We start from the raw sequence: 26,263 nt of genomic DNA, 5'->3' as shown, positions 1-26,263 counted from the left end.
TCACGGTATAATCCATTTATTAGCATACCTTGTGAGCCATTGGTGTTGATCCAAGGGACATGACAGTTTTGGCACTTGACTGATTTCAGAGGTACTCAGCCCCTGTTCAGTAGAAAGGGATTTTAATAGGACTGAATGGGCTATTACACAAATGAGTTTTTCTTCTTGATGTGGAAAACTAAATATTTTCCCAAACAAGTAAAAATAGAGCCCAGAAGACATGCACTGGTCCAGGTCACAGTGCCTGATTCTACAAGGAGCAGTTGGTTACCACCAGAGTTGATTCTGGTCCCTCCATCTGCAAGGAACTCCCAGCAAGTCTATCGGGATAGCGTTAAATACCACAGTGCAGTTCATCTCTCAAAAGCTTTCATCTGATTGCTGAGTATACACATCAAAACCTGTCTTCAAGTGGTTGATGGATCACTGCAGCTCTTTTGGGGTGAAGAAACTTCAGAATATTGGCTTCAGAAAAAAAAAAGGAAGACAGACAAAAGGCAGACCTACCTCTCTTACCCCTGAGACAGTAAATATCCACATTCCTGGTTCCTCACCAATGCCTCCACTAATGCCTTTGAAAAACTGATCTGTTATTCTCTGCTACAAGGATTACAAGGGTAATCAACATCCTGTTCAGGTTAATAAACAGCTGCCTGATTAATTACAGCATAGAACATAATTAATAGAAATCATCAGAACAGTGTTCAGCCACAGCAAAGGGATAAATTTTTAATCCAGCTTCAGATGGCCAAAGCATGGATGGTCACCAGTGCAGGCATTGCAGGTCAGGAAGACACCAGCACTGGGTTAGCCTTTGTAGCACTGGAGTTTTCCCTTGAAGAGGGATACCTGGAGCACTAATAGCTGCTCTTTAGGCCCTTACCACAACCACATTTCTCCTTCTGCCAATGCTCCTCGCCAGTCATAGTGATGTTCCCTTTCTCACATAACCAGCATGTGCCACACTGCTATGGGAAACCGTCTCACAGCATCCACATGGCACAGTGCAGCCACCAGCAACACTGACTGAGCTCTTAGCTCCTCGAAACAGTGTATCTGCATTAGCCTTATCCAACAGAGTGATGCTGCAAAGGTGGACTGAACCAGCCCTACCAGTGTCAGCCAAGGCAAAGCTCTACAGGTGCTCCCTGCCCAGAGGTCCCCAGATATACCTGCAGCAATTGCTGTGAGCTCAGTGCAACTGCTGCACCTGCCTGAGACACGGGGAGAACTAACCTCAGTGGGTTTTCATCCCCTTGTAACAAGGCTGCCACAAAGACCGCACTAGCAAGTTTAAGGCTGGCTCCAGCATACAGACATACAGCACTAAAATCACTTACAGTATTGCCTACTATAGAAAATTGTACTCAAATAATCAGCAGGTGACACAGCCTCCCCTGGCAAACTGCATTCAGTTCTGGTTACCAAAGTTTAAAGATCCAGCAGAAAGAGAAGACAGGGAAAGATAGTTCAGCATGTTATGAGACACCTAGACAGTTTGGGTTGAAGAGAGACAGAGAAGCCACAGTCTGAGAAAAAGAACTATCTCTAGAGTAATGAACAACAGAGAATATAAAACCAGGCTCCTTAGTTCGTCTTATGGCTGAGAACACAAGGACAAATGGGATTCAATAAAAACAAAAGGCAATTAATTCAGGAACCATAAAAAGAAATTATGTGCTATGGAGAATAAAATTGCATTGGTTTTCATTGCCAGAAAATATTGAGACAAAGAGCTTAGTTTGATTAAACACAAAATTAAAAATTTAAACATTTATATGGAAGATGAAGGTTGGTTACATTAAATAGGTTTTTAAAAGTTAGGGATATAAGCTCTTATACTTAGAAAAAACAAGGACTTACAAAAGGATAGTGCAGTGTTTTAACAACACCTATGGGACCAAGTACTTGTACTTCAATTTTTAATAATAATAATAATAGTAATGCAAGTAATTAATTTAAATGGGTCAAGAGCAAAATTCTCCAAAAGGAAAGGTTGTTAAAACTTGTTCAGTACAAACTCACACATACTACCTTTTGGAACATCTGCTGCTTGCTAATATTACAAAATACAGTCCTGTGGTGGCTGAGTGCTGCTCATCCAGCCAGGCAGTTCTTGTAAGCCTCAGTGGCATGGCACAGGCGTTTAGTTTGGACCACAGTCCCAGTTAAACAGCAATGAGCACTAGTGGTGCTCTGAAACAGGCCAGGACAATGGAAGAGAGTATTGGCAGGCTCATCTACAGCACCAGTAGGGTGTAAAAGCAGTGGAAGGAGATTGGATACTTCCTTCTCTCCTCTTGGCTCATGCAGGACTCAGGATATGTTAAATTACAAGGATTCTCAAAGCTTTCACGGTGATAAGATCTGGGAGAAAGAAATATTTTGAACTAGAACATGGGAATTTCAGAAGACAATGCAAGGCCTGTGTCTCGCTTGTGCTACATGGTAATTTATTGTAACTGCTGAATGGCCATCTGCTAAGTAGGCTTAGGGAAATAACCTCACAGTTTCAGTCCTTTTGGTGTTTCTATGCCTGTTGGGGTTATGGGTATAAACTGAAAGATCAAACCAAGTTAAACTAGAAATGTGACAGCACCCAAGGCACAGAAACTCCATTTGAGCTGCTGTAGCATGCTGGCTCAGGGGAGGCTGAAGGTAAAAGCCAAATCCCTCCACATTTCCCAGACAGGTACTGTTGCTGCCAGTGTGGAACTTGGCATTTAATCCCCTACAAGACCAGAGGGCTGTGACATAATTGCCTTCAGTCCTCCTGCCATTTTAATTCCTGGGAGATAAGGAGCAGTCTGCAGCTTGCATCTTAGAGACTCTCTGCCAGCAGCCATAGGACAACACAGCTAGTGTGGAGCCAGGCACAGTGCTGCCAAGGGATCAAGCCTGGCACTTCAGACAGGGCTACCAGCACAAGCTGCACTGAAGACACTCTGGACCTCAAGAAGAGGCACAAACAGATCAGGTTTGTCTCCAAGGCCAGTTTGCAGGGGTTCTGACATTGCATGTTTTTAAGATTTCTACAATTCTTTGTTAAAATAAAGTTTCCAAGCAGGATCTTTAAACAGTCCATTCCAATACTGGTAACCCAACTTTTCTATAACCCCTGGAGAGGGTAAATGGAACTGTTTAGTTTAGCATTCTCACACAAAAATCAGCCACCTAGCCAGGTCAGCTATTTTACAGAAGACAAATTAAAGCTTTAGGCAATCACTACTTATTGAATCCAAGGTGATTTCTAGAACTCTGTCACCACATGCCCTGTAACATGACAGGGCTAATCCACAGGCTGTGCTCTGCCCTCTGTTCTTGCCTTTGTAATGCCTAGATACTGAACACCTCAGTGCCTTGAGTGCAGACCTTCCAGGCAGCAGGTCAGTGCCAGACCCAGTGATTGCCTACCCTGCAGTGCATGAGCAAACCCAAAACATGCACATCTGGCACAAGTTCCACGTGTCCCATCTTGTATTATTACTCCACATTTGGGTCCTTTGTTACACATCAAAGCTTTCTGCTCCTGAGCAGACCTGTCTTCTCTCTGGCTTATCTATACACAGTGAGAAGACACTGTGCACTGCACAGCTGTTAATGCACTTAGCCCTTCTGTCTAGTTTTATATTTTTTTACCTACCCAAGAATAATAAATTAACTTTAAAAACTGCTTAAGGCATAAGAGGGAACTCTGTTCATTTGTTTGGATGAGATGGAAGGAAGAAATTGAAGTATTCAATAATCCCTGCTTTCTCTCAGCATTATTTCTTTTCAGGCTGAGAACTACAGCTTGATGACAGTGCTTGCATACCCTTGAGTTAAGCCAGTTTACTCCCAATGAGAGGAATGAAAAGAGAAATAGTGCAAAGAAGAGAAAAAAAGAAAGAGTAGCCCAGAGGTTTCAAGAATAGGACACACTTCAGGAAAGCAGGAAGCTGCTTTGCAGCACACTTACTGTTTTTCACAAGGAGTGAGTAATTTGCTTGAGGTGTATCTATACCCCAGGAGTAATTCCATGTTTCATGGGAGAACTGTGAACACAGAGATATTAAAGACTAACAGCACAAGTAAAGGGCAGCTAATAACTGTGGTGATTAAGCTACCAAGAGGAAGTCCCTACAGTGCTGTTAAATCATGATTCAACACCTGAATGTTTGAGATTAACGTTACATTTGGATTTAAAGAAAAATAACATGTCTATTCAGCCACTTGAGGTCATATTTTTAAGTTCTTCACAGTAATCATAAGGGCAAGAAAGCTACTGTCTCTTAAAAATGAAGATTTACTCCCACACCAACAACTAGGAGATGCTACTTTAAGGAAGCAAGAAAACAAACACACACAAAGAACCACTATAGTGAGAAAGCAGCAATAAAACCGTAGCATCTGGCAGCTAGAAACGTGTGACAGAGGATTACAGCAGAAAGGACAAGCATCTCTTAGCAGGGGCAGACACTTGAAAGGGATCATATGGAAGCAGACATACTATTCAGAAGAGAAAAGGTTCCCCCTAGAGACATAACAGGGAAGAAAAAAACCCCAGCTCAGCTCAAATCATCTGATTCCTGGAATTGAAGAGAGCTGTTATGAAAAAATATCTGAAGATTTCCACTATGCCAGCACCCGGTGCCATCTTCCAAGCATCTCACCTCTCCTTGCAGCATTTTTCAACTGTCCAGACATACAAACAGGAATAGATTTTCAGTGGCAGGTATCTCTCTGCTTCTACCATTTCTGTGTGCCAGGGCAAAGGACAAGTGTCACTGCATTACGGGACTCAGATACTTAGGGCAATGTATACTTATCATTGTTACCAGTGTGCACCTGCTTTCTCTGCTTACAGATTACAGACTAAAGTGAAATCAAAGACTAAAGCATCAGTCATAACTGGTTTTCTTCCAGTTCTACATCAAAGTCCTTTGTCAGTGTCCAATGACAAAATAAATCTCCATCAGTCACAACCAGAAGCCTCAGCCTTCTGCTGCTGCAGGGCAAAAGGACCATAGGCTGAAGTTCCTAGAGCCCAGTCATTTTCATTTTAGCTTGGTCACTCTCTTGATCCAGGGTACAAATTTGCTGACCTTTGTGTACACACCGGGTGAATCCTTCCGACCACAGCCATACCCCCAAGAAGTGATGCCCAAAATGATCCAGCGCCCATTCGACCTCTGACACATGAGTGGCCCTCCACTGTCCCCTTGACAGCTGTCCACCCGTTTATCTTCAGAGAGGTTCCCGGCACAAATCATGCGGTTAGTGAACTTCTGCCCGTAGCGGACCTCACAGTCTTCCCGCGGGAGAAGAGGCACCACCCCCTGCAGCAGCGTTCTTGAATAGGACTTCCCTGGAACAGAACAGACCAGCCAGACTGATTCATGTGCAGACTACAGCAGCGACCTGGAGCAACAGTGCTCCCTACAAAAACTTGTACACTTCACGTCAAGTCTGCAGCACAGAAATATGCTGAGCTCAGCATCTCTGAACCACCAGAACTGCAGAAAACAGCGATGCCAAGCCAGACCACAAAAAAAGAGCTGTAAGATCAAAGATATGGGAAGAGGTTTGGAGAAAAAGGTTAGATCAAAGGATGAGTCTTACTCCTGGTTCTGCCAACAAGCAACTTGAACCTTATTCAATTTATTTCACCTCTCAGAACCTCCACTTCCTCCTCAGTAAAACAAGGACTGTTTTCTCAAGTGAATAAATGCAGTAATAACTGTTAAGTGCTCAATCCTCAGAGAAGTTTTAGAAGATGTTTCAGAGGCATTCAAATATTATTCAAAGGGAGCTCACTTCATCTTTGGCCAGATTTGTCTCTATTTGATCAAATCTCTTTATTACCCCAAGGTTGCTCAGAACATAAGGCTCATGTGCTATATTTGAGTATGACCTTTCTGTGCTCAAGGTTTACGTAAGTTCACAAGGTAGTAGGTAACTGCTCCTCTCACTTGGAAAGCTGGGTGTTGTGCGTGGGAGGGATTCTAGCCACTAAGCCCCAGCACAGCTTAAGTCAGTTACATGGCTAAGTTGCTCCTTGATCCTCACCAGACATCCTGGAGTGACATGTGCAACTGGCACAACTGACTCCAAAGGCAAATGTGTACTTGCAGTTAAACAGTTGGGGTAATAGCTAAAGAAAAAGCTGGTAAGGATGGGCAAGTCCAAAGTCAACAGACAAGCTCCTGGGGCTTTTGACAGCAAGTCTTGATAAACATATGGCTTTGCTCCAGTCATGGCAGCCCCAGAAAGGCCTCCCAGCTCTCTTTAACCTAGGAAGCTTCATAGCAATGTGCTCAGTGGACAGGTACAAGCTCCTTTTGAATCCAGTGCAGAAACCAGCCTCAGAGCTCATCTGTCCCTGCAGCAATATTGAGGGAGGTTGAGTCTGAGAGAGAGTCCTTCCACCTCACTTCCAAGCTCCACTTCACTACTATAGTATCATGAAGAAGGCAGGAGATCATGGAAACATGAGGGCTTCCCACAGGCTTGGTACAGCAGCTCTGCACAGGCTCCCTAAGGGGTCTGCTGTAGACAAAAACATGTGCAGAAATGGGAAGAAAGAGAGGACAGACAGCAGCATTGGTCTCTGCTTCAGAGCGATGCTATGGAAACCAAAGCTTCTTGAGCAGACTCAAGAAGCCTCAAAATCAGAGGAAGACACAATGGCACAAAAACCACCTCACCTCCCCACTCCTAAACACCACGCACTGGCACAGACAATGGAAGCAGTGAGAACACAGCCTTGAGCTGATATAAATTAATGGCCCATATAGGCTTCTGAACCCAGACTCCCCCACCTTTCTTGCCCCTCAAAGCACCACCACTCACCTGTGTCTCCCCAGCCGGAGATGATGCAGGCTTGCCTGTTAATGTCAGACCTCTCTTTCCTGTCGGGCAGGCAGACGGGCAGAACATGGCGATTGAAGGAGAGACAGTGCCCTTCTCTGCCCCGCACCCGGACCAGGGCTATGTCATTGTCATTGCTGCCAGCCCAGTAGTTCCTGTGCAGGACAATCCGCTCCACAGGCAGCTCCCTCTCAAACTCATCCTTCACGCCTGTGTGGTAATCGCCCACCCGCAGCAGGTAGCGCCGCACATCAACACCGAACCTGGAGAAAAAGAGATTCAGAATCTCCTACTAAGAAGGAAACAAGTCTCAGTTGCTACAAGACTGAACCACCTCCTCACACCACACTGATAAATCAGTGCCAGCTGCAGGACCATGGGACCTCTTTAGCAGATCTGATCATGTCAGCTGTTGCAGTCAATGGGTGTCCCCTGTCATCTACCATGCACAGGACTTTTTTTCCTATTAAGATGGCTATAATAGTTACAACAGGGTTGTGAACTGATTTGTTCACAGTTCTTTAAAGCACTTAAGAATGGCAAAATGCTGGTTCCCTTTAAGTTGTAAAGCCTCAAAGCTAAAAGGCCAGGTGTAAGCAGTGAAGGATAAAGCAAGTCGATGTTGAGTCATCCCCGTAAGTACTCCAAGATCACACGATCATAACCTGAAGGTCTTGGTTTATAAACTCTGCTCATGTGGTTCCACTGGGCTGGGAGGATAAACTCATATGAGGTTATCGTGTTCATCACTGAGTATCCCTCGGGGCTCCCCACTCCCAAACACACCTTTTGAAGCAGTGGGCTGCAGTCACCACCCAGCAGCTGCTGATCAGTGTTGCCCCGCACAGCAGACGAGTATCTCGACGAAAACCCTTCAGCCGAAGTGAGGCCTGCCATGGCCAACCACCTCTGAAGAAGAAACAGAGAAATAACAGATGTCACACACATGGGAGCCGTTTTCCTTTCTTCCCATCCACTCTGCTCCATCTGGGCTCAGCTGGTGTGCATTCTTCCCTAGATAAGCCCACTGGTTCAAATCAAGTTCAAAAATCACCAGTAAAAATGCATCAATGTACTCAACATTTGCCAGGCAATTTCCAGAGCCTGATAGAAAGCCAGAATCAGTCTAGCTCTCCCAACAATTACAGGGTAGTACCTGAGAGACTTGTTTCCACCTATGATCCTTTTCTTGCGACGGTGCAGAAGGCGCATCCCACACACACCAGACTCTGGACCTGCACAGTGAAGTTAGAGCAGTTGTGTGGGGACCTTCAGTTAAAGTATCAGCATTGCTGTCACAGAGCCAAATACCATTCACCTTCTCTGAGGGCATTAATCCTCAAGGTAATCGACTGCACTGTGTTGTGCATGTGGAATTCATTGAAGATTTGGTCCCATAGATTTCCGCAGTTTCAGTGGAGGTGCTTACCTACAGTCTCTATGGTCTTATGCCAGGAATGGGACCTAGACCTATACATATATCCTCAGTACTCTAAACACCAAAGCTTGCTCATGGTTGCAGGGTTCTAAGGAAGGGTACTTTGCTGTGGGGAAGTTCTGCAGGCTCAAAGGCCTGACATGGGTGGAGCTCCTCAGACTAGTCTGGAGCACCCCGTGCTCCTAAGAAGAGACAATGAAAACAAGGAAAAAGTAGGAGATGCAGGACAGGATGTGCTTATTTTGTAGGTGCAGTTTCAGCCAGAGACAAGAACGACAGGGAAAAACCATAAAAACATGCAGAGATCCTACAACTGGAACACCAGGTTCTTGCATAGAAGAAATGGGCATGTCACCTGTTCTTCTGATATCTTGGACCTTCTCTTCCACGTAGTCACAGATCACACCAGCATCCTCACTGTGCCAGCAGCTGTGAATCGTGGTGTCAGACCTGGCACACTGCCCCAGGGTGTGCTCCGTGCCACTGCATTCTATGTTGTCCAGATGGATGGGCCCATGGCCTTCGCCAAAATAAGCCATTGCTCTGGCTTTTGCGGTACCACTGCAATTAGAGAGAGGGTGGCTAATCTGCAGTAAGCAGGAGGCAAATGAACCTGATGCACCAGCACATTTTAAGAGGAATAATATTTATGTGTCACTGCACACACAGACAGTAGTACAGTGAGAGCAGGACCCTACTCCTTCATGCATATGCCAAAACTAAGAAACTAAGCCCTGAGAAACAAGTCCAGAAAGAAGTGCTCCCCCTGAGAGCTGTTTCTATCTGTAGGACACATGTACCACAGCTCTTACCTGAACCCCAGTTGCCTGCAAACCACTGTGGCATCTCTGTCCGTCCAGTCGTCATCACAGACACTGCCCCACTGCCCATTCAGTAACACCTCAACCCGTCCCTCCTTGGTGCTTTCTCCATCCACCAGCCGTATGGGAGGCCCTGAAGGAAAAAACACATGGGTTGCTGCAAGCAAAACCACCAGAAGTGTCAGGTGTCCAAAACTTGGGTTCTACAGAAAAAGATGAATCCCAGACATCAGTAAGCTTAAAACAAAAAGATTAGAAAAAAAAAGAAAAATAATAAAGAAGTATGTCTATATGAAGACATTTTACCTCTGTGCTGAATCAGAAGACTACATACATAATAACTTATTTAATACATACTGGAAATCATCAGTGGATCATATTCTGAAAGCTGAGTAAAGAGGAGAACAAGAACAGAAGGAAAGTTATTAACTCCTGAGCCAAGAGTAGACAAGCTTAAACATGCCTGGGAAAGAAATCTATTAAATTATGAAACTATTACAGTACTCTAAGCAAGAGAAGAGTTCTACATCCAGGAAAAACAAAAATGTTGGATGCCAACTATTTCAATAACAAATGTCTGACAAACTGGAAAGTCTCCTGTAGTAAAGAAAAGGGAGAGTATCGGGCATTATATAAATGAGGACATTATGCTAACTCGAAATACCCTCATAATTTGAATTAAAAGTGTGCCATCCACACAAGGAAGTACAAATTTTCACACAACAGCCCCTTGCATCTGAAGTCCTCTTGTCTTGGCAAGGTGTGACACTAATGTAACTACACCAGTTTCCTAAAGGGTCTAGTTAAAGGAGTCCCTTGAGGAAGGGGTCCCTGCACATAAAGGCATCCACTGTCCCTCAGCCCCTCAGGATTGTTTCATAGGCTGCCAACACAACTCTCTCCAGTTTCCATTTATCTGCTGGTCTGGCTGTAGGCCTGGTGGAGCCACAGCTCTGTGGCTCTGCCCCAAGACAGCCAGGGTTCATTCCTCCTCAAAAAGCAGACCCCTCGTTGAAACAGCACAGGGAAAACTCCCACATCTGCCAGAGCCTCCAAGGGAACAGACACTTTCCCCCCATCCAGGGCAAGGGCAAGGTGAGTTACCCAGGCTGCCATCCATGACTGTGTTGCTTTCTGGGGAACAGCGGACTCCCAGATCTTCGGCATGTGAGCAGTCATGCTGCCCCCAGTTGCTGTGGGGACAGTCCAGGAGGGACAGCTCTGTCCCCACACATGCCACATCATCCAGTAAGATAAAGCCTTGGCCAGCAGCATAGTCCCCTTCAGAGGCCAGGGCAGCAGGACCACTAGAGGAAGGAAACAGAACATAACACAAGATTCATTAAAACTCTAAATGCCACAGAGGGACCCAAGCTCAGACCCAAACAGAAACTCCCCTGCAGAGCTTAACTATGATATTGGAGCTTCCTGACCTGAACCCCTCAGCAACACACAGAATGGCAACCAAGCACCTTCAGCTCTCACCCGCTTCAGTTTTCAGGGAGGTCTGCTCAGACCAGTCCATTTTCTAGTGTCTGATCAAAGGCACAGTCATAGTACAGAGGGCCAGCAGAGGCTGCTTTGCAGACATGACAGCAGGTACATCAATTTGGGGAGGGGCTAGCAGAGAAGGCATCAAAAATATCAATATTTAAATAATTCTACTTCTTTTTATAGGAATCAGCCACCTGGAATTGAAATGCAGAAAGCCACAAACTTTTAAGAGATGAGAAACACAGTATGCAGCTGAACTCAAAGGGAAGAATTTAATCTTTTTCCAGTCTATAAAGTTGAAATTTTACAAGGAGACCGTAATCATATTAAAAAATCCACAACCCCCCACTTTACTGGCTCCAAGACTACAGTATCCTGATTTTAAATCTTCTCCAAACTCATACCTGAAAGGACAACAGTGCAGCAATGGGCTGAAAGAAAATCCCTATTACTACACTTTTTTTGCCAAGATGGTCTTTGTTCAGCTACTGAAGCAGGTGATACATTTAGCTGATGGAGCAGATGGGTGATATTGTTTCACTGACAGAGCAGAGGGGGTGGCAGTGGTGAGCTGATACACCTGCAAATTTAAGGAGTACTAAAGAGAACTTTCTGACTTTGCTGAGGGGTACATCAGTAAGTATCAAGCCTATTATCTGCTTTCAAAACAGGCTGAGGTGAGAGGTAATAAAGATTTTTTTTTTCCCTTGGAAAAGATGCAGATACCTATTGGTCTTTCCTGAATTAAGCTGTATAATGGTAATAAACCTTCTAGTAAAGACAGCATTGAAGGATTAAGGTTCAGCCTATCCCAGTGAAGGGTGATGGAATCTAAACCTTGAAATTAGGAAGCACAGACACTACACACACTCTCAGTCCTACCTGAAGCCCAGCTGCCTGCAGACCACCTGGGCACCGAGGTCTGTCCAGCCATCATCACAAACTGTGCCCCAATCTCCATTGTAATAAACTTCTACCCTGCCTTCGCTGGGGCTGCGGCCACCAGCCAGCCTGACAGTGCCCTCTGCAAGGGGGAGAGAAGGAAAGGTCAGCACTCTGCAGGGGGGAAAAGAAACAGCCTGTGCACCATTGATAAGTCTCTGTGCAGCTCGTGACCGAAAGAAACCAAAGACACAGATATCTTTGGGTACTCAAAAAAACAAATGTTCATTGTTCATGAACATGCCCATCTGTCAGGGGAGGATTCACCTCAGCTTTTCCATACTAATCAAACAAAATAATAGGAACACCCCAAAGTCTGCCTCTGGTCTATTCCGATTTGCTGCTGCTCTCTGCCTCCACATCTGGCAGCCCTTGTGGGAGCCATACATAGAAGCTCTGCAGAACCCTGAACGAGGGGGTTACCTGCTGAGCCAGCCCCGTAACACGAGGCTACGACCGACCACATCTGACTGGCAGAGCTGTAGATCTGTACCTGTGAAAGGGTCACAGGAGACCCCAGCGTCTTCAATGTGGTCACAGTTTTGCTGTCCCCAGTCACTCTTCTTGCACTGGTCAAGTGAGAGTTCATTGCCTGAGCACTGCACTTCATCCAGCAGGATTGGGCCAGATCCCTGCCCATAGTGAGCCCATGACAAGGCTTTTGGGGTCCCACTGCAAACATTACAAACACATATGCTCAGTAAGGAAGGTCACAGTTTTGTGCCCTAAGATTCTGCCTTGCACAGGGACTCTCCTATGCTAGGTCACAGTCCTCCCATAGACCATCCGTGTTCCTGACACAGTGGAGTTGCCATCTGTTAACTGAAATAGGTTATTGGAAAGTTTGTAAGAAGCCCTTCCAACAAATAACAAAAATGTGCCTGCAACATGAACAGTTCAGACACATGGAGAGTTCTGAGGAAAATGATGTAATATTAGTTTCAGTTACAATCTCAGTAACAGGTGAAACTCCCAAAGTTTGAGGGATCTCAAACTTGAATCATCTATTTTAAATAATCCTGTACCAATGTGATTTTCAAGAATGCTCAGGATACAACAGCTCCCAAGCATGGAACAGCACACAGAAGAATGAGGTGCTCTCTCTTGCTTTCCCATCTGAAGAGGATAAGGGCAGTCAGTGAAACTGGAGGTGTTTAAACTTAACCAAGTAAGCAACTGCAGCCCACATATGGAAATCACCATGAGAAGTTATCACTGAGGCCAACAAGATTTGCATTAGGATATGTCTGCCAAAATAATGAACGGGGGTCAACACAAACAATCCTTAGACAGGCGTGCACCAACTTTTTTTTTCACAGTATAAATCCATAAAACTGACAGGAATGAAGTACAAAATCCCTTTACAGGATGACCAGTCCAGAATTATCTTTCCCGGAGTTTTTCTGTATCTCCATATAATGGAGATATAATGAACGGTCATGCTCTCATGTTCTTCATTCTGCTTACTTCTATTGCTACTCCATGACATGCAGCAGGGAAATTACCTGAGTCCCAGCTGTCTACAGACTACTTCAGCATCCCGGTCGTCCCACTGGTCGTCACAGATGGTGCCCCACTTGCCATCGTGGTAAACCTCCACTCGCCCTTCAAAGCTCTCCTTCCCCCCAACAATACGCAGTGGGGCACCTACACCTGTGCTTCAAGAAAGGGAAAGAGAGCACAACAGAACAAGACAGAGACAACACACATCCAGCAGTTCAGGGTGTAGAACCACTCACTGGCCACAGGAGCTCTGGGGATGCTCTCTTACCACACCCACCTCCCTAGATCCCCCATAAGCTCCCGTGACTGCAGCCCACAGTATGGGGTATTGCTGCTCCAAGGATGCTCTAACAGGCTGCTGTGGTGACTGGGAGTTTGCTGCCTGCAGAGAAAAACCTGGCTTGATAAAAAGGGGATGTGGTCATACACAACAGTCATCTCTCAGTGACTGTAGACATATACCCATTCTGAGTATTTGGGATTGGGAAGGGATAGATAATTTTCCAGTAGAAGGAAGAAAACCACCTACATAGCAAGTGAAAGAAGAACATTTTCCAATTATTTTTTTTCCACAGTTTTGTGACCTTAGATTTTACTTCTTATCAGCAACACTGATGGAAGAACCAGGGAGCAAACCTCCTCTGGATATTTACCTTCTGGAGGAACGCAAGTTACCATGGCACTCCCCTGTTTACAAGCTCCCGACACAGCTTCCTGATAGCCACACTGCAGCAGAGCTTTCTCATCCCCATGGCAGTTTGCTGACTGCAGGTGCAGGGGAACAGGCCATGGTCCAGGATGACTCTTCTTCCCAGCTGTGCCGATCTCACTGGTACAGAGAATGCAACAGAGCAATGAAATGCTGTAGCACAGCTTGACTTACAACTTCCCTCAATGTTGTGACTCTCCAGTCTAGTTGTGACATTTCACTTCCCAGTGTGCCCAGTTGATTGGAAGGGCATAAAGGGGTGGTCACTCACAGTCTAATGGGAAAGCACAAGCAAGCACAAAGCACTTCCCACCACCTAACCCTTTTGTGTGCCTACTTACTGCAGAGGAGTTGGTGTAGACAGAAATGGCACCCTCATTTGAGAGCAATGAACAAACCCATCAATAGACTCCAACATCCCAATATCTGATTCACCTTCTTCCTTCTATGTAGACCTTATCTCCTCGCTTTTTGGAAGTTCAAGCATCCAAATCTCAGATACCCAAAGAGGGTTCACACTCTTAAAATTTCTATTAGATCACTATGGTAAGTGCAGCTGGTGACAGTAAAAAGGGGATGCAATCTCACAGCTCACTCATCACAGTCTGGAGCATGAAGCAGAAAATATTGTTTTAAAAAATTCTTGCAAATGCTGATTGGGTTGGGCATAGCCACAGAAAGAAAACAGTAGGAAAGGACCCTGGAAAGTGGAAAAGTAGACCACAAAACAAACTCCTTTCCCCCAGCCAACACGCTGTGCCAGGAGGACTGTAACCACAGATGCTTTTCTTTCAAAAGCCACACGAACATGTAACTCTTGCAACCAGATTGAGGTTCCCACCTGAGACCTAGTTGCCTGCAGACAACACTGGCATCCCAGTCAGTCCAGTGGTCAGCACAGATGGTACCCCAGAGTCCACTGAAGTACAGCTCCACACTACTATCTTCAGCCAACCGCACAGCACCTTCCAAAAGAGATAAAAAAACCGAAAAACTCAGTTGCTATCTGCTGATGGAAGTTTCAGACCAGCAAGTCTTGGACTTGCATGTAGTTGTGCTGAACTGCACTTGGCTTCTCTCATCCTTGTTTTGCTTGTGCTGGCACTAAAGTGACTTGTATGAACGAGCATGGGACGTGGGAGCTTCCCAGTCCCAGCAATGGCTGCTCAGGAGCATGGCTGGTGCTATGCTGGTGGTAGGGTTCTTTTCAAAGCCATGGTAATATCAGAAGAAAACCTGGCTTCTGCCACAGCTCCTGGATTCTTCTTCTGCGAAATGGGGGTGATTTTACATGCTACCTTGAAAAGGTGTATGGAAATGACAGGCTCTCTAATTACTTGTGAGTCTCCACCGATCTATTTCTGTCAACCACTTCACCTGTATGAGTCACGGTTGCTACAGCAAGATGTTCAGTAACAGCACCTGAATCCTCTTTAATTTCTCTAAGAAAAGCAAGTGCCAATGTAAATGTCTTCACCACGAATATCTGCCACTGTTTAGACAGCACATCTCCTTGCTCAGTTATGTACTTGGAGAAGGACACACCTTCTGTCTGTAGTACCTCAGTGCAGGCACACAGCACCACTACACTTGAATCCTTCCCTTTAATGAAGCCATTTTAAAAGCACATCCACTGGCAAGGGAAAAGACTTTGTCAATTCATTTATTAAACTGGGGCTTCAACTGTTCTGCAAAATGTATGAAAGGCAAGGAAGGTCAGAACACAGGAGGACATTTTCAAGAATGCTGCATGGCAACCAGTGCATTAAAAGAGCTCAGCTCTCTTGCTTGCCTCAAAGTAAGCAGCAGTCCTTGTGTCAGCACTGAGGAAGTTTAACACAAGCCTATGACCTACCTTGCCATAGAAGATTTACAAACCTACCCACAGATTTTTTCTTGTTATATTTGAACTGCTACACTTACATGAGAAATGCTCTGATACGGATACTTAAGGAGCAGGAGTGGGTTGTTTTCCACATAACTTAAACTGTTTTCAAAGCGGCATAAGTTAGCAGTAAAAAAAAAAAGTCTCCTTGTATGAGAATAAAACATCTATACAAGGCATTACAGCTACAGCAGCTTAAATCCACCCCCTACTATATACAGACGTTCTTCTCCCACACAGGCTGGCCTCTAGTACTAATTATTTCAACAATTCGGAACAGTTACTGTACTGTGCTTCTTTCACAGGGTGTTCCACCTGCCACTTGCAAGTCTGTGCAGCACACATTTCTGGCCTGAGCCCCTGAGCAGTGCAGCCTGGCCACTGGCAGAGACTCACAGCCCTTACCTTGGTTACAGTCACAGTTGGACCAGCCGATGGCCCCTGACGAGAGCCGGTAGAAGCACCAGGGTGTCGTTCCCCCATCTGGGTTCCTGCAGTGGTTGTGGTCCCCCAGGCCACGGTCTGGGTACTGCTGGACATAATCGGGGAACTCTGCCCAGTTGAGACATTCTGCCCCCGCCTCAGTGACCGCCAGCGAGCCATTGTAATACCCCAGGGGTCCGACAGCACAGCCGCTGGATGCTGCACACAGGAAGGGAGCTGTTAGCATCACCTAAGGCACCACACACTAAAGCTCAGTGTGGGGGGTACCAGCTGGTTATCTGAAACACCTCCTGTGTCTGCAGTCTCCATTCATTGCTTGATTTCAGTTCTATCACTCTTCAAGGCAACTGCTCAAAGAATATTTATAATACTCACTATCTAAACCACAATTTGGTCTGAAGTAAAGAACTGCTCAGACAGACCTTTGAAAAGTGTTAAATCTGGGCCCAAACATGGACAATTTGAACTGGTTCCCATTACTGTACATCCAGTACATGTACTCATTTTGGAGCACCACTTGAGCATGGTACACTCCACCACTTCCTTCCCCACTTACCTGAATAAGATACTCTCAAATTTGATCCTAGGCTCTCTAGAATATTAATTGCCTGTCCAAATTGAGTGAAAATGAGAAGAGTTTAAAACTAGCTATAATTTCATTCTATAAAGCAGGATGGTGGGAAATGCCATTGTATTTCATTTTATATATGTTCCCTACACACATCAGTATCACAAACTGGCTTATCTGAACTTGGCCAATGTATAGGAAGGGAAAGGGAACTTATTCTGGGGGGAAGGTATAGGTGCCAACGTTCCAGTGGCCATGTGAAATATCTAATGTAAAAATACCAAATAATTAATTTAATATGCTCTTTAACAAAAGAATAAATCTCTCCATTCATTACCCTGAAATTAAAAGAGGGAAAACAGACCCAGGTTCTGTGTGAGGGTGGACTTTTTACAGCCCATAACAAGGGAAGAGTAGACTGAGAAAGGGACAACAGTTACAGCTCTATTCACTGAATAAACAAAAAGAAGATAACACTTTCAGAAAACCCTTCTGCAGTAAGGACACATGGGGCAAAGAGTAAGGGTAGAGAGAAACTTTGCATCATGTCATTTGCCTCCTAGCCACTGCCAAGCACAATAAGAAGAGGTGGGAAGTGACAGCTGAAGGTTAAATGCAAGGTACCAAATGAGAAGCAGTAGCAGGTAGGTGTCTGGAAAACACACCGTATGCTTGGCATCAGCTGGGACCCTCAGAGGGGGGTGTATGAGAATTCAGTAGTTATTAGAGCAGAGGAAAGGCGAATATGCAAAAAAGACCAAGGCCTTCAGAGAAACAGATGAAAAGAAAAGAACATGTGGGAGGAGCAGGGAACTGCAAGAGCATTAGACACGAAGACACAAAAGTGGTCTGGCCATGTTGGTGAAAGAGATAAACAGACATTGAGGCAACAGAAAAGATTGAAGAAGTGATGGAAAAAAAGGAAGAAGGCCAAGTAGCAGTGGTTCATCATGCCTGTGGTCTCAGATCACCACTGCAGGAAAGAATCTGCCCAATGACTGAATTAATAACTTCTTGTTCTTACCTGCACTCTGCAAATGGTTTTGGTTGGGCTGGGATCCCAAGAAAGCCTGGGAAAAGAAGCAGAGCAAAAGCAGAGAGATGATTATCCAATGAAATAAACATGAGCATGTCCTAAAAGCAGCTCAGCTTTTTGCAGCTTTAGGCAAACACACCCTAGTAACCAGTCTCTTCCTTGCTTTCCCCATTGCTCCTCTTCAAATCTAATCATAGCTCTGTCCACTAACAGCAAAATGAATAATTACCGGTCTGCAGAGATTTACTCTAGCACTACCTTACAGGGCTTTGCTTGATTTTTTCCAGCAGACTTGGAAGTCTGAGATGCCTATGGAAAGGAAAGCTAGAAGAAAATCATTATTATCAGTAAGAAAAATAATGAGTAACCACTCATTCTCTCTCCATTTACAGGACAAGTCATCTATGGCCACAGTAACAGAGATATATCTACGTGATAGGATGATGCCCCCAGGATACCTGTTAAAATGGTAATAAACATCTATGTACAAAGCTGGAAACATCTAAAGAAGAAAATCCAACAAGGCTTTTTGAGGATTTTGTTTTTAATACTTGAAAATATGATATGGCTTATGGTATTATCCAAATAGGGTTAAATACCTAAAAGCAAAAAATATGAAACAAAGTCCTCAAAATTCTAGCATCTTGTCTGGACTCAAAACTACATTTCCTCTAATTGGCAGTGTTTTTCGTGGTTATAACTTCACTTTTGGCTGAGAGATAGGGATCTCAACTCAACACCAGTACAAGGTGTGCAAGCAAATGCAAGATCTTCACAGATCCAGAGTGAAAAGAAGAAACTGTACGTGTTTCTGCTAGCTCCTTGTAGTTTAATTAGTTTCTAAGTATTTTTAATGAACATTTCTAATACTTTTATATGAACAAAGACTTGTAATTCACAGAGCAGAGGTGTGCAGCTAAAGAATACTAGCTATTGGTAACAATTGTGGTTTTCTTCAAAATGCAGTAATTTTGCCTCTCTTAAATTTGGAATGAAACCAAATCCACTTCTGGAATAAGCAGAGGTAATTCCCACAGAAACCTGACACGAACAACACCTACTCATGTTAGATGACATTTTCAAATCAAGCTTATGAATATCGTCCAGCAGGTGTTGACAACCATGGCCAAGCTCCAGCATCACCCTCCAGAAGTCAGAATGTGACACTGCATATGGAAGACGAATTCCTGACATGGTTCAGAAACAGCAGATCAGGTCTGAGGTGCTTATGCACAAGGGGATGCACAGATAAACCAGCATTTAACTGAAAAACGTTTTTCAGCCAAAAATCCATCTACCTGCATGTATCAGGTTGCTGCAAGCCAACATAATGGTTTGTGAACCAACAATGCTGAAGGACTTCTCTGAGGATCTCAAAGCTCTTTGCAGAGAGAGGAAAGTGAGCTAAGCTGCACTTTTGTGAGTGCACCAAACAGGTGACTGAGCCACAAAGCAGGTCCCTCAGCTCCCAGTTTTCAATGTACACCTGCACACACAAGTAAACCTGCAGGTGATAGAGGGATGGGTCAGACTAATAACAGGGTATATATGAGAGTCTGAACCCACTCTTTTTGGAGCCGGACCATAAACAAAAGTACTGCAGTCCAAGGAATACATTTCTCTTCTAGTGAAATATTAGTTGTCGCCAGTTCCTGTAGCAGCTTCCAAAATATCCCAACTCTGACCATCACTACCAACAAAATTAAGTGCAAACAGCCTGTGCTGCAGGCATTGCCCCAGGTCCGTGTGGCTATAAATCATCTGTCCACAACAGCAAGAGGGGCAATCAGCAAAGAACAGAAACAAAGGATCTCTCCTGCCAGGGTCACTGCAGAGCCTGAGAAACATAGGAAACCCAAGCCAAAGCATCTGCAAGCCCTTGTGCATCCTGCTTTCCTGCTTTGTTTCTTTTCCTGAATTTCATATGCTCAGTGAAACAAATCCCTCCCTAAACCCCACAGCCCTTCCCAGAGACCACAGCTGCCTAGATGCTCTAGAAAACATATTCCAGTAATAACAAGATCCACTTACAGTGAGGATATTAAAAGAGACATGTGACTTCTTACAAGCAGATAGAAAAATAACCACTTCTTACCTCCACACATCTGAGACAGGATAGCAGACTCGAGAGCTCCACCAGGAGCCCGAGTATTTTTGAGATCTCCATCCCTCCTGTAAAAAGTGGGCAGAAGGTTCCTCAAGCATCACATTCTCGTTCAGCTGCGGGGCTCTGCTTTCCCACGCTAGCCACTCCGCACCGGGGGCAGCAGGATGCCTTTTCCATTTCTACGCAGGGAAAGGGATATAAGGGAAGGGATCAAAGTTCCCAGCAGCATCTTAGAATCTCACTTTCCCTTTCCTTTCCCCATCTCTTCTCCTTGAGTCTTCTCTTCAGGAAGGGGAAAAAGATGGGAGAGAAATAAGGGAGGACAGCACGCCCCAGAATTTACCTAGCGCATCTGAAAGCGGGAGGAGGGAGCGCAGGCGGTGGGGCGCACCCTCAGCCCGCTCCGCTCCCCGCTGTCCCCTCCTCTGCCCAGCCTCCCCCGTGCTCCAGGTACGCGCTTCTCCCAGCGCCAGCCTCCGCCTCCCCAGCGCCCGGGCGGCCGCCCGCTCCTCTCCTGCAATGCCTCCTTCCCGCAGCTGCTTCTTCCTCCCCTCCCCGCGGCACAGAGGCTGCAGCACGGCCAGGAGCTGGGGCTGTGTCCTACTGCAAAGCCCCCGGCAACAACCGGGAAAGGAAACGGCGTGTGCGCGCACACTTGCCAGAGATTAGACTTCTTGGAAGGAATCTGGACTTTATCCCCCCACCGCTGCCTCCTCGATTACCTGCTTGCAGCTTCCCGAAGTCAGCTCTCCTCATACTTGAACCCAGGTAAATGGGACCCAGAAAACTTTACGTTAAGCAGCTTCCAGATCTCCCCATGGAAAACCCACAGGTGGCACAGCCCTCTCCAAGGTGCATTCCCAATTTTCAGCCTGCATCTTGCCCCCATGGGTATTGCCTCCAGAGATTTTTCCATCAAGCTTCTCCTTGACCTTGGGCTTTATTTTCCCTCAGTTGGCTAGGATGCTTTCCAGAGGGTTGATCATTATTGTATTACCATGAACAATCCCATGGGGGGGGGTAGTGTTTTTAGCTTACTGCTCTTTCATCTGAATTAGGGTTCGAGGCTACAACAAGTTTTTAACACTATTAAATCTAAGAAGGGAATTGGCCCATTTGAAGCTGTTCAATCTCAGATTTTTTTTAAACGTTCCCTGTGCTTCTTCTCAGCTCAGTCTATTGGGCATTTCCTATACTTATATTCTGATTTTGGAAGGATTAACTCCTGGTATTCTCTAGCATGAAACATGAAGGTCACCTTAAGAACTGAGCTCACTTCTGGCCAAGTCTGCTAAGTAGCACTTCCAAAGACTTCAGCATAAAAACAAGGAATGGGCTGCTAAAAATCCATTGGCTTGACAAAAAGCCTTTTTTCCTGTTTCACTTATTGCCCATTACTCACTTCACTTGACAGTTTTGTGTTGCCTCATCCTCAGTCATCAAAGGCAAGGAAATTTCACTACCTGCTGGATCTTTTACGGGAGTTGCTGAGTGGTAGGAAGGAGCTCTTTCTGGAGTGCATTTGGCCAAGAATTGCACTCAGTTAATTAGGAGCAAATCTCCTATATCCTCGTAGTGAGGGAGGCAGACGATCAGGGCAACAGAGGATGGAAATAGCTTAGATGCAACAGCGTGCTTTAACTCCCAGGCAGCACTGGTAAAAAAGGAACACATAAAAATACAGGACTGTGTTGGAATTTAAAAGCACTTACTCCAGTGAAAACACAAGGAAAGGATACACTGGAGACACAAACAGAAAATCTACTAGCATTCAGAGCAATTTGCTCCTTAATCAGCAGTAGAAGTTATTGATGCTCCTTCAGAACTCCCTCCCTTAAGACACTCACTGTTTAGCCCTGACACATAGGCTCAAAATCTCTAGCAAAAGCCTGCATTGGATTTCTCTCACAGTAGCTTCTGAGTTGCTTCCCTCTCAAAGCAAGGTTTTCCTAGATAAAGTAATTTCCTAGAAAAAGTAATTTTAAAGGAAACACAGGCCAGTGCACCGAAAGCAACAGAAGTCCAAGTCTGTATTCAGTTTTTGGAAGAATGATGAACTATGGACAGATATAGTGGGGTTTGCAGTTGTCTCCTCTGTGGGGGTTCCTCTTTTGGAACTACTTCCTTCTTGCCAAGACTCCTCTGGTTTTCTGGCACATATAATGACATTTTCTTGAGAGAGGTGGATCTCAGGATTCTCAAAAGCTTCTCATGGCTACATGGCCCTCTCCACGGTAGAGGAAGACAAAGAAGAAAATCACACCAATATAACTACGTCAGTTTAGATTGGTAATGTATCTACAGATAAGGTAAAATAGATACTGAACTTCCTTGTATGGGCAAATTTGAAGTAGTTGTAAATATCTAAGTCCACTATTTAACACTAATGACCTTCTCACCCTGATACAAGCACAGTTCTATTGAAATAAGCCTATGATTCCCTACAGAGTCTTTCTGTTTTGATTTTTCCAGATTATTCTGTATTGAATTTTGGAACAAGAAGTACCATCTTCTAAAATGTTCTTGGCTCTCTGGAATTCAACCCATTTCTCCTGAACTGGCAGGACTACTATTCATCAAGACCAGCTGAAATACTAATGCTTCCTCCACAGAGATCTTCAGTGAAAGCCTAAAAAGAGAGGTAGTTAACAGCAATCAATCATACCAAGGCTGGTATAATACTCAAGCTGTAGGGAACAGGAATAAGATCAAGGAATTCCAGCAGATTTGCTTAAATCCTGTAAATCCGACTTAGGAGGGTAGAACAGCTAGTCAGCTTTTGTTTAATTCTTTCCCCACCACGCAATCACATACAGATCTCTGCAGCAATGTTCTTAACCAGTGGGCTCAGCACCAGAACCCAGTTTTATTCCCCAGCAACAGCATCATGGAGCTCAGAAAGAACAGTGTCATTCCCTACAGTTATGCACATGAACTATTAGTGGAGTGATCCCCGATATGAGCATGTCACAGAACGCATTTAAACACCGACTGTAAGTTTAACAGTGAGATACAAAAACATGGCAGCAGCTGAAATTGCCAAGGACAATCAGTAACTGGAGGGGTTTTGGTTACAGCATGGGATCCTCAGGCAAAAGAATTGCTACAGTACTTTTAAAGGAAGCACTGTAAAACCTGAGTGCACCTGAAAAGCGTTCTGTTTCCTTCTTTCTTCCTCTAAATAAATGAGGACTAGAAAACCTTGGCATAGTAATTTCAAGATTACAATATACACGTAAAAGGTCAGACAGAAACTCAAACCCTTCCCTGAACTGGTGAAGTTCACTGTGAAGCAGTATGATCCAAAACCAGCTGTTCAGATTAGTGAGAGCTGTGCAAAATTTCAGAAATAAAACCATAAAAAGGCATTGGCTTCTGTGTTACAGCCTCTTATATAAGACAGTTCATCACAGACAGCAGAAACAAAGGACCAGGAAGTAGCATTTCCTTTCAGTGTCTTTTGGACTGAAAATGCAGAATGTCATAGAATCAAAGTGTTTTCCAAACTTAGATGTGGATATTATGTTCTTACTGACCCCAAATTCTCTGAAAGACCCAATTATGCCATAATAGCAACAACAGAACAAGCTACCCTGTGAATAATCCAATCATGAGGCATTGTAAGTTATAGTTAAATGGAAATTTCTTCAATAACTTGAAACATTCACCTGACCAAAATTTATGGGATAAAACAGGTATCAGCCTGGGGCTCCAGAGAAGTCAGTTCCAACTCCAGCAACTCTCCAGTCACCTGTGGGTAATCTCACAGTCTGTGTGTGCCTCACTCCCTTCTTCCACTGCTTTTTCTACATGCCTGAAAGAATTACTGATATAAATGGTTATAACAGTAGTTTTCCAAGACACTGCATTTTTCTCAACAATTAGGTACTGGTCCTGAAGTTTTATGGTACTGTAGTGGAAAAAAACCCCCACACTGAAACTAATAATTCATTACATGATTTCAGTTACCAGTTCATGCTTGAACTTTCTCTCCCTCTTTTGATTTTTTTTTACCAAAAAACAGTGAAACATTTTGTTGTAGATTATGAGTTGCCCAAGTCAAACACCAGTCTTGCATTATTTTATTATAGTCCAGACAAAATAATTAACTGATATGGCACCATACCTGTGCCACCTGCAAATCAGAGGGCCTAAATCATAAGCTTCTACATTAAAGTTATATCTGATACTTACCAATGTACTGTGTATTAACAAGGTACTTTGCTGGAGATTTTTTGCACATTCTATAGCCTTTTTGTACGGCAGCAGGAATTAAAAAAAATTCAAGAGGAACCAAATTGTGTTATCCACTCCTGTAGAGTACGAGCCATGAGATTACTACCAATTTTCAGCTGGTTTAGTGTTTGAACCTGAGCACTTCTTGACAGCAGCTCCAAAGTTAAGTAGGAAGTTTACATGCCAGGAAAAGTCACCCCCAAACTGTTAGGAAATGCATTTAAATGCCTTCCTAAAAGGTTTTATTTAACAGTGAGGACCCAAGTAGGCTAGTTCTGGCTAGCTGAACAACACACTGCAGAAATCCTAACACTGCAAGACCCAGGAATCTCATGAACAAAATCAGCTGATACTGTGGAATCAAAAGATGGGTCAAGATTGACAGAGCAGTGCTGACAGATACCATTTGACATCAAACACTCACTCAAGTTGACTTTTCTCTTTTTTGCCAAAGACTCCAACTTTAATTGCTTGTCCACAGTCCCTTTAGTAAAGCACATTATGGATAATGTCTGATCTGAGGAAACCTCCTCAGGAGCTTGTTCACTTTGCTTGAAGGTAAGTTTCCCCTGGATGACACAGAGTCCTCATTTTGATTCATGTGCTGTTTCTGAAAGACAAAAAACCCCCAAACCCTTAGCTTATCATATAGTATTATTATACTAATATACGATATTATATAATTAGAAACATCTAATTTCGAAACAATATGAAATTCATTTTTCAAGATGTCTAGCCTTCAAAGTCAGAAACAGCCTAAAAGAGCTCCTAATTTTCAGAGAATTGAGAATTGCCATAACGACCTCACATATCCTGAAAATTGTTTGTTATGAGGATTACTGAAAACATTGGTTATTTCTCTACCAACTTGTCTCCATCCTCACTCCTACAATCACAAAACTATTTACAGACTTATGACATTGGAATTTGGGAATCCTAACTCACCACTCTCCCCCACTGTCTAGATAATGCAGGTATTGGAATCAGCTATTTCTTAACTGCATGAATCAGCAGTTGCAGAAACTTGCCTATACTGCACATCTCCCCAATTACAATATAATCCACATGTTGCATGCAACCTCAGCTCCCTCAACCTCTCCTCACAGGACTTGTGCTCCAGACCCTTCACCAGCTTCATTGCTCAAATGAGTTACACCACCAAACAAACTGTTCAGAGAACATTACAACTGCTGGCACACAAAAAATGAGCAGGGGCTTCCCCCTTCCCTACTACTAGCCTTCAGGAACACAAAAGAGGTTTTAATTACTTCTGCTTTTGCCACACAGTCATAGAACATCCGTATCTCCTCGGCACAAGCGGCGTCGTTGAAGTCATTCTGCTTCCAGCAGGCCATCATTACTGACATCTCTGTAATGCACGTCGCCTCTAGAAGGGAAGGACACAACCAAAAGTCTCGGGTCTTTGGGGTTTTATTCTAACAACCTCCACAATGCATAAATTTCCAGAGAAGTTTAAGATGGAGTCGAGGCAGGTGAGAAAATGCGGCACTAAAGATCTCAGCTTTGCTCTGGGCAGAGTTGACGCCAGCACGAAGATTAGCCCCGCTGCAGCCATCCCACATCTGACTGAATGCTTAAGGTACAGGCTATGCTGAGACGCAACAAAGTATTTTATGTGCGTGGCTCACATACGGAATAGCACAAGAAGCAGATTTTGGGTTGCAGTGTGAGGAAACCATCATTTCCACTGAGCCCGTGAGCTAATTCCATGGCCCAAACCAGCGTCTCCCCCCTGCAGCCCCGCAGGGCACAGAGTGCCAGCAGCACGACCCTCCCCGCAGGGGCCGGGCCCGCCTTCCCCGCCACCGCTCCCCGGGAACTCACCTCCCCCCTGCTCCCTGCGGTTCGCCACCTTGTCGGCGAGCGCCAGCGGGCGGGGCGGGCGGATGGCCGGGGGCCGCTTCCTCTGGCGCCACTGGCCGCTCAGCCAGCGGGTGACCCAAGTAGGGTACGCGGGGCCCGCCATGTCCCGCACGGCCCGCGGCGCCTGCGCGGCCGCTCTGTAGGGCGGGCCCTGCTATCCCCGCACGGGAAACCCGCCCCTTCCCGGTGCAACCTCCATTTCCCGCCCCCGTCCTGTTTGTCCAGGCAAAGGGTATTCCATGAAAATTAAGTGACTTCCCCACAGTTTCCGCGTTAGACGGAACCACTCGGTAACAGTTGCAGCAGTCCGCATCCCAAAACGTTTTTCTGTGCCAAACCTAACCAAG

The 26,263-nt window shown here is 44.9% G+C and overlaps 2 protein-coding genes across 8 annotated transcripts; both read right to left on the bottom strand.

The window, feature by feature from the left end:
• LOC113975705 (neurotrypsin-like) lies at positions 1–25,696 on the bottom strand. 7 transcript variants are annotated; one of them, XM_027700007.1, is made up of 16 exons: positions 25,686–25,696; positions 19,785–20,188; positions 17,678–17,723; positions 16,047–16,283; positions 14,598–14,721; positions 13,701–13,876; positions 13,050–13,197; positions 12,038–12,216; positions 11,485–11,626; positions 10,213–10,415; positions 9,100–9,241; positions 8,643–8,848; positions 8,006–8,084; positions 7,636–7,758; positions 6,832–7,112; positions 1–5,347 (listed from the first exon to the last, which is right to left on the bottom strand). In XM_027700007.1, the coding sequence occupies exons 2-16, from the start codon at positions 19,854–19,856 to the stop codon at positions 5,037–5,039; spliced, it is 2,469 nt and encodes an 822-aa protein (XP_027555808.1). In that variant the 5' UTR covers positions 19,857–20,188; positions 25,686–25,696; the 3' UTR covers positions 1–5,036. The 7 variants fall into 7 exon arrangements, with proteins under 7 accessions (XP_027555808.1, XP_027555804.1, XP_027555806.1 ...); XM_027700003.1 differs by lacking the exon at positions 25,686–25,696 and having other exon boundaries at positions 19,785–19,975; positions 20,140–22,541; XM_027700005.1 differs by lacking the exon at positions 25,686–25,696 and adding an exon at positions 21,199–22,541 and having other exon boundaries at positions 19,785–19,975.
• CHCHD1 (coiled-coil-helix-coiled-coil-helix domain containing 1) lies at positions 24,462–26,032 on the bottom strand. Its single transcript, XM_027700010.1, has 3 exons — positions 25,878–26,032; positions 25,301–25,419; positions 24,462–24,642 (listed from the first exon to the last, which is right to left on the bottom strand). The coding sequence occupies exons 1-3, from the start codon at positions 26,017–26,019 to the stop codon at positions 24,532–24,534; spliced, it is 372 nt and encodes a 123-aa protein (XP_027555811.1). The 5' UTR covers positions 26,020–26,032; the 3' UTR covers positions 24,462–24,531.
• Between the last annotated feature and the right edge of the window lie 231 nt (positions 26,033–26,263).

Source organism: Neopelma chrysocephalum, unplaced genomic scaffold, assembly GCF_003984885.1.
Source record: "Neopelma chrysocephalum unplaced genomic scaffold, ASM398488v2 Primary Assembly neopelma1_143, whole genome shotgun sequence".
NCBI classification, from domain to species: Eukaryota; Metazoa; Chordata; class Aves; order Passeriformes; family Pipridae; genus Neopelma; species Neopelma chrysocephalum.
This window is presented reverse-complemented; position numbering and strand designations above follow the sequence as displayed.

Bases quoted from the DNA above. Each gene is read 5' to 3' on its own strand.
- LOC113975705 (XM_027700007.1), bottom strand. From the start codon at position 19,856: ATGGAGATCTCAAAAATACTCGGGCTCCTGGTGGAGCTCTCGAGTCTG. The intron at 8,085-8,642 runs GTGACATGCCCA...TTCACTGTGCAG, and splicing joins CCAAGATATCAGAAGAACAG to GTCCAGAGTCTGGTGTGTGT. The intron at 7,113-7,635 runs GTGTGTTTGGGA...CTTTTTCTCCAG, and splicing joins GCAGCCCACTGCTTCAAAAG to GTTCGGTGTTGATGTGCGGC.
- CHCHD1 (XM_027700010.1), bottom strand. From the start codon at position 26,019: ATGGCGGGCCCCGCGTACCCTACTTGGGTCACCCGCTGGCTGAGCGGC. The intron at 25,420-25,877 runs GTGAGTTCCCGG...CTTCCCTTCTAG, and splicing joins CCGCAGGGAGCAGGGGGGAG to AGGCGACGTGCATTACAGAG. The intron at 24,643-25,300 runs GTAATTAAAACC...TTTGTCTTTCAG, and splicing joins ACTGTGTGGCAAAAGCAGAA to AAACAGCACATGAATCAAAA.